Genomic DNA, 7,467 nt, shown 5'->3' on the forward strand with positions numbered 1-7,467 from the left:
CAGCAGGAAATACAGATATAGTAGAGGAGCTATAACCTTTAAGCTGAATAACAGAGTCGTCACAAGACCGAACAACAAAGGCTCAGAACTGGAAGGTGGTTTCGATCGGGGCAATAAAGGAGTGACAGGCATAGCGTAACTTGGGGTTTTTATGCCGCAGCCCCCTGCCAGAGAAAAGAGCTGGACTGGTGACTCGACACGTCCCTGCGCCCCATGAACTGGTTATGAGATCGATACCAAAACAGCCAAACCTACCGGGTCAAGTACAGGGGAAATAAGCAGCCCAGGGCCCCACAGGAACTGCCTATCGACACTCCACGTCACTTCATCAGAGTAGAACCTGGGCAAGTGGGAAGGATATAGCAGCAACTCGTTTTTCGTGAACTATACCATCATCAGCAATCCCCATATTTCAGGGTACTGATTGTCTAGAATCATGACTGAAGAATGCCAGCTCAAAATTGCCCTCTTTTTTTTTTTTTTAATCTGAGGCAATCTGAAGATGAGAAGGTAAGGTCTTACTAGTTTAGTCAGTATTCTCTACACATGTGTGAAAGTGTAGGTGTGCGTGTGTTCTTGACACAGCTTATTCAAGAGTTTCCAGGCAAGGAAACATATATTCTAATGTATATATATGACGGTGGAGAATAATTTGATTAGCTGACAATAGCACCTCATAGCAACTCAGAAGAGTGACTGACAATAATGTATGCATATATGCAGAAATTACAGATGGTTTCTGATTATTCTTCTGATTACTCTAAAATGGTATTTCATGAATTGAGAAGTTGTCTATATATATTCCAACGTGCATTTTCACAGGCTGTATTTGCTTAGATAGTCCGTAACAACATTTAATGTGTCTGATTTTTTTATTCCTCATGAAACTATCACAAAGGCTGGTGAGTAAACTTACTCATGCAAAACTGGCCGTACAACTGTGTCTCCCTGAGTATGAGCTTTATAAAAGAGTGTATACAGGTAGGGCAGCAAAGTGTAGTGAATGTTCAAGTAATACTTGAACATATCAATACTTGAACATTGTTCAAGTAATACTTGGAGGTTTTCACCAAGACTGAATCAGGTCCAAACACAGCTGGATCCTGAGGCTGAAAACAAATATCAGATGATTATCATTTTCATCATGCAGAAAACACTCTGCCAAACATGTGAAAAGTGGCTGCTGTTTCAGAGAGGCAGAAATTCAGTGGTGCACATCTGCATGGTGTTTGCCTTCTGGGTGGTGTGGCCTGAGGTCCTGCTCCTCCAGGCTCACCATGTTTTCCACTACACATCCCTCCTTGCCCACCTTCAATGGCTGAGCCATTCAACACATTTGTACCTTTCTTCTTTCCAATTCAACTATGTGTTAAACTGACTACTAGTCAATACTGCCCATCATTCTATTTCTTCCAAACCTTTACCTTCCTCTTTGGTGTTAATATGCATACATTAGTAAAAAAGCTCAAGAGTCATACAAATTTAAATCATGGAAAGGAATTTGGCTATTTCCCTTATAAATGGATGTCTCTATTTCATTTGAAATTATAGGGAAAACACCAAAGCATTTCACATCGATCACTAGTGTTTAAAAATTACTAGAAGTAACAGGTAGCTTGGGATATATACGATAACATGTTTTTTACCCACATTTATCTCACCATACATACAGAGCCACAGTAATCAAAGTAAGTGGCTTAAACCAGAAATCAATAACTGGAAAAAAAGGTGTTTTCTTAAAAGGGATTAATTTGGAAGTGAAAATTCTTGTTGTTTTGGAAAATGGAGGCCACGTACTGTTCTGAAACCTTTTTGCAAATATTTTAAGACACATTCCTTACTTTTGATATGGCCATGGAATATTCATAAAGGCTGTGGACGTCATACTGTTTCCCCTACTTCTGCACTGCATCCGTACAAAGTGTCTTGGAAAACATGAGCTTATCAAGAATACCTTCAATAAAGGACTACAAATATCACTTTTAAAGCACATTTTGATTCTGACTACTTCCAAACTTTTCTTTAATGCACATTCATGACTTTCAAGCCTTTTTTTCTCTTTAATGTTTGCATTAAGGCCAGTACTACTACTACCAAAACAAAATGCTACTCTTGGTTGCTGGTTTGATACATCTTTGCTTTGTGACATTTTCTGCTCTTGAGCTTTACATACTTCATGACAACACACAAATAGCAAAAGAATTCATCTATTACTGCTAACACCTCCATAAATGCAGCTTTGCTAAGGGAGTGGAATTTAGTACATCGATGGATAATGTGCTTCAGTTTGTTCAGTGCATAAAATTATTAACTCACTGACTAACTCAGCCCACTGCACAGGCTCCAGATAGCTTTCTGACCTTCAGGATTCCATCACAATCTTCAAGTTAACTGTGAGCTACTCAGTGCTTATATTGTGTACGCAAAATACTTCTAAACGCTTAGAGTAATGGCTGCCATCAGATATCTGGAGACAACTTTAAAATGTTACATGCTACAGTATTTAAAAAAATAGGACATCTACATCAGCTCAGTTTTGATCCCAATCCCACAGATCATTTAAAAAGATATTTAACTGCAATGCTGGGAGCTACAGAGAAAGCTTTCTTACCCATGGCATTGCTATTCATTAGGAAAACACCAAAGGAGGCTCCAGTGCTGTCTTCCAAACACAGGAAGAAAGTTTGAACTCCATATAAGTTATGCATTGCCTTAAAGGATAAAAAGGAAAAGTCAGCTGATTAAAATCTAATAACAGTATCTGTTCTGGGATATTTCAAAATATATCCCAGGTAGAACTTCAAACTTCTCAAAATATAACAAACAACAACAAAAAAAAATCCTAACACCTTCCTACTGTTCTGTTTTCTTTTCCTGGCGTTCCTCTCCTTTATGAGAACATTGTCAATTAAAACAAATGTTTCCCCAAATATGTAGATAACATGAGCAAGCAGATATGATGGATCTTCAGGCAAGTCTGCGTATATTGCAGTACTATTTCTGGGTAATATACATGCACATCAAGTGAACAATAGAATCTGAAAAGTGCTTTCATCACCTTTCACCATAGATTAGATTTTATATCTAATCTATATTTATATTAATCCTGTGAGGCAATCATTTTTACATCTAATCTATGGAAATAAGAGAGTGCCTTGCTGCTTTTTTTTATTTCCTTTCTAATGTTTTTTCCATTATTATTAGCAACAAAAACCTTAGAACTTTTAACAATTGTTGCAATAGTTGTGCTTCTTCCCCTGCAAAAGAAAACTCGGAACAAATGAATGAGAAACAGAACTTGAGCAATTTGAAATTAGCCTAACTTGATTCTGTTCACTGTTAGTTTAACTTAATGAGTTTATACTCAATAGAGCTGTTCAGGTAAGAACTATCTTCAAACCTCCACATATTAATTATTAAGAAAAGGCAGTTTATAAGATGAATATTTAGTAGAGAGAGAAAATAAATGGGATTATTTCTATAATAGAGCTTGTTTATAGTGAGACAAATGTGAGCTAATTCAGATTTTGGTCCTGAAAACAAAAACGAGCTTCATGACATTTCACCGGGCCAAATCATACTCTGCATCTCCTTCTCTAGTAATTATATCTTGACAGTGCATAATTAGTTTCTCCTGTCAAATTCCCCCACAGCTACCAAATTTGCAAAGAAAATAAAGAACATTCTCAAAACACGGAAAAGGCAGAAGACTCAGAAGACACGGGAAGTAGAGGCGGGGGTGGGGTGATGTGTGTGTTCATTTCAGTGACACATAGGGCTACTGATATATAATTACAGTCGTCATAACTCCAGCTGGATCTAGACAAGAAGCAGGAAGCTCAGGTCCTTTTGAGGCCCTGAGCATCCCACCAGCAGAGCCGGGAATAGCATGCTGCTAGAGGAGGAAGCTGAGGAGCAGCAATTTTTATGCTTGTCCTACAGGTGCACTCTAATGTTCCCGCTTTCTTAGCTGGGACCTTCCTCTCTGCAACCCCTCCTTCCTAGCTAATGGGGGACAACAGACAAGTGCCACAAATAGAGGAGGGACAGCTTAAGGAGATACAAATCTTCATGGCTCACTTGCAGAAGTATCTACCTGCATCTTTAGATGCCTAATTAATTATAACAACTTAGCTCATGATGATGTCCAGCACTAACATTGTCATCCCCAGTGAGCTCAAACAGACAGTGCTCACCTTGCCACATATCAACCTAACGTTGCAAAGCCTTCTCAGAAAAAACTCCCAGAGAACGTGTCTCAAGGTAAGGGGTATGAATTCCAAATTATTAACTAGTTACATACGGTCGTCTCTCCTGCTAGCTTCTGTTAGTATAGCTCCTATTTCAGCAAAACACTGAAGTGCTCTCTCAGAGTAAAGCAAATGGATTGTTGCTTTGTGAAGCTGAGGTAATAATGACAAATGGTGTTTATTCGAGGCTCATTAGCTAGTTATAAATAAATTACTTTAGGAACTCAAATAAAAAAAACAAACAAGAAATATTAATGTTAACAAATATTCCTTCATTCATGCTCTACATTGATTTCTTTCTCCAAAATGTCCATAACGTGTTGATTATGTACTAGACGTACAGGATTTTCAATGTTTTTTTCATAGCATTAGCTCAAGTGAGTGCTTACAAGCTTTAGCAAATATTTCCCTAGTCAAAGCAAAAGATATTAATGAACATAGCAATAAGATTTGATTGTTTATATCCCCAAAGTACAGAATCACAGAATCATAGAATCATTAAGGTTGGAATAGACCGCTAAGATCATCGAGTCCAACTGTCGATCCAATACCACCATGTCCACTAAACCATGTCCCTAAGTGCTGCATCTACACATCTTTCAAATACTTCCAGGGATGGTGACTCAACCACTTCCCTGGGCAGCCTGTTCCGATGTTTAACCACTCTTTCGGTAAAGAAATTTTTCCTCATGTCCAAAAAAGACAGAAAAGACTGTCTCTGGGAATACAAAGTCAGAAAAAGCAACAAGCAGAAAATGAGTATCCTTGTTTGAATTGGCACCTCACCTGATTTTAACTCATATATACTCAGTGTACCTCTGTTAGCAAATCACTGCAGTGAGGAACTAACAGAGCAATATCGTGTACCTGGTGTGCACAACTATTAAGAGAACTTGGATCAAAGCCTAAGGAAGTCTCTGTGCAGATGCAAGAGTCTTCTAATTATCAAAAAATGGGTGCCCTGGAAATCGTTTTGGAAAGAGACAGCCATTCAGACTATAGGAACAAATAACTGCTGACAAATATATTTTATCTTGTAAAGAGACAGCTGTTAAAGAGAACTTTTCCATCGTTTTCCGAGCTACAAGGATGTTCACTGAAGAAGCATGCGTCATCTGTACTGAATGCTGCACACAGCAATGCATTAGCACATATTGTTGTTGATTTTGTTTATCAGTAGAAACTGAAGGCTCTCATATATTAATGCTTATCAACTGGTTTTCAACTGCACGTCCACACAAAAATCAGAAATCAGGGAACTTTCATGAGTACCGTCTAGTTTTTAGTAACAACATGCCGCGCCTGAAAAGTCTTTAGGGAAAATCTCAGTGGATATTATTAATGTGTCTACTGCATAATAGGCTTGGATTCCAGACGTCATCCGCAAATAATGAAGCATAATAAAACCAGTCCTTACTCCAGAGGGGCCAATATCCCTGCTGAACATGGGCCAGGTTTTCCAGTTAACATCGTGCCGGTACTGTTTATGCACGTGCTCTCCCACGCCATAAATGTTGCTGCTAGGTAGTTTGATTGATAGCTGTAAAAACTGGTCAGCATACTGCAGTGGTCCTATGGTAGTATCAAACCTGATGAAACAAGTTAAAAAAAAAAAATTAAAAAAGTATTTTCCAGTAATTGTTTCTACTCCTTGCAGTTAGAGCTGGATAGCAGGTTCAGGTCTCCACCAGAGACCTGAAGGAGAGGGAGGCGGGACGGTGCGGGGCTGGAGCAGAGCAACCCTTGCACAGACGACGAGGTGAGCGGTGCCCACTGACGCTATAGAAACCTCCCATACAAGTGGCCCATCTATTTTCAGGGGTACGTTTGCACTGCCCTCTTCCACCAAAGCTTCCCGCCCTGCACCTGTTGTTCCGAATCCTGAATCCACTCTCTGTGGCTGCTCACAGCAACAGGGCAGATAGAAAATTTCTGTGGGTGGGCAGAAACACAAAAATAATCCACTCCATCAGATTTTGCAAATCAATTGCAGCTTTTGCTTGCCAGCGAAAACGGACAAGACCCACTCATGAGTCCTGCTAGGCCAGTGACTACAGGGAAAGGCAGACTATGGCTACATGCTAGCTCCCAAATAAACCGAGCGTAGATGAGCGCAGATTAAAGTGATAATGTGATCCTTAGCGTGGTTCAAACCCCATTTGATGGCTATCACATCTCCTGTAGCAAATTCTGCATAAAGCAACTGCTAAGCTTTTTAAGGAACATGAAGTTGGTGGTGTTGAAAATAGATACAGAGACTACTGTATATATCTGTAGAAACAGAACAAGCTGGAGATCAATAATCCTCCTTTACACCTATTAGCAAAACACACAGGAAAAGTCAACTTCATTAATAAAGTTTCTTCTGTTAATTTAGTTTTGCACCTTTCACCATTTCCTTTCATTACAGACAAACAATCCGTCTTCCAAATAAGGATTACGAGAGCTTTAAATACTTAAGCAAAACCTGATTTCACTCCTTGTTTCTATGGGAAGGACTTGGGAAACGGTGGGGAAATCTGAACGGTGATGAGGCAGAGAGCAGCGGGAGGCAGCCCGATTCCTGCCGCAAGGTGCACCAAGGAGCAGCTTACTGCAAGGCAATGGACTCACTGATTTGCCCTCCTTCCTTTACCTCTGCTGAGCTGTCGCAGCCCTAACAGTGAACCAGACTCTAGACTCCCTTGACCAGAAGTGCCTCAAGTTGTGACCCCACCTGCGGTCCCCAATGGTGCCAAAAAGGCTTCATTGGGCATCTTAGGCATCCTCACTCCTGATGGATGGAGGGGACCATCCGTAGGGATGTTTTTCTACAGCCAGGTCTGTGCCCACAACACCACCAAAATGTGGTCATCTTCTATCCTGTGACAAGAATGCTGGGGTTTTGGTCATGTTTATCTTAGCGATACAATTAAGTATCTCCCTAAGAAGCCAAGTGCACAGGAATGGTTGAACCGCTTTGCATTTCCTAAGCAACACCAAATATCATCCTGGGCAAGCATCTCCCACAACTCATGGAATTAATCAAAACATTACATTTCATTCCTTTTGTATGTAATCACGTTCATTTTCCTCCTTCGTCCTTCTAAGATTTTGAACGTTTTGAATTGGAAAATGTATCAAAATTGACCCCTACCCAGAAGTAGTTTGAGTTTCCATCAGTCGTCACTTTTAAAATGAAATAATCATAAATAGAATGCAATTGTGAGTTAAACCA

The 7,467-nt window shown here is 39.8% G+C and overlaps 1 protein-coding gene across 1 annotated transcript in view; it reads right to left on the reverse strand.

The window, feature by feature from the left end:
* The window catches only part of LOC103924968 (sucrase-isomaltase, intestinal-like), a gene marked incomplete at its 3' end in the record, with an annotated part of 63,536 nt that overhangs the window by 48,073 nt on the left and 7,996 nt on the right, over positions 1-7,467 (reverse strand). Inside the window, 2 exon segments of the mRNA XM_009333589.1 lie at positions 5,668-5,839; positions 6,029-6,182. Coding sequence (XP_009331864.1) covers positions 5,668-5,839; positions 6,029-6,182 — 326 coding nt within the window.

This window comes from Pygoscelis adeliae, unplaced genomic scaffold, assembly GCF_000699105.1.
Source record: "Pygoscelis adeliae isolate BGI_AS28 unplaced genomic scaffold, ASM69910v1 Scaffold220, whole genome shotgun sequence".
NCBI lineage: Eukaryota > Metazoa > Chordata > Aves > Sphenisciformes > Spheniscidae > Pygoscelis > Pygoscelis adeliae.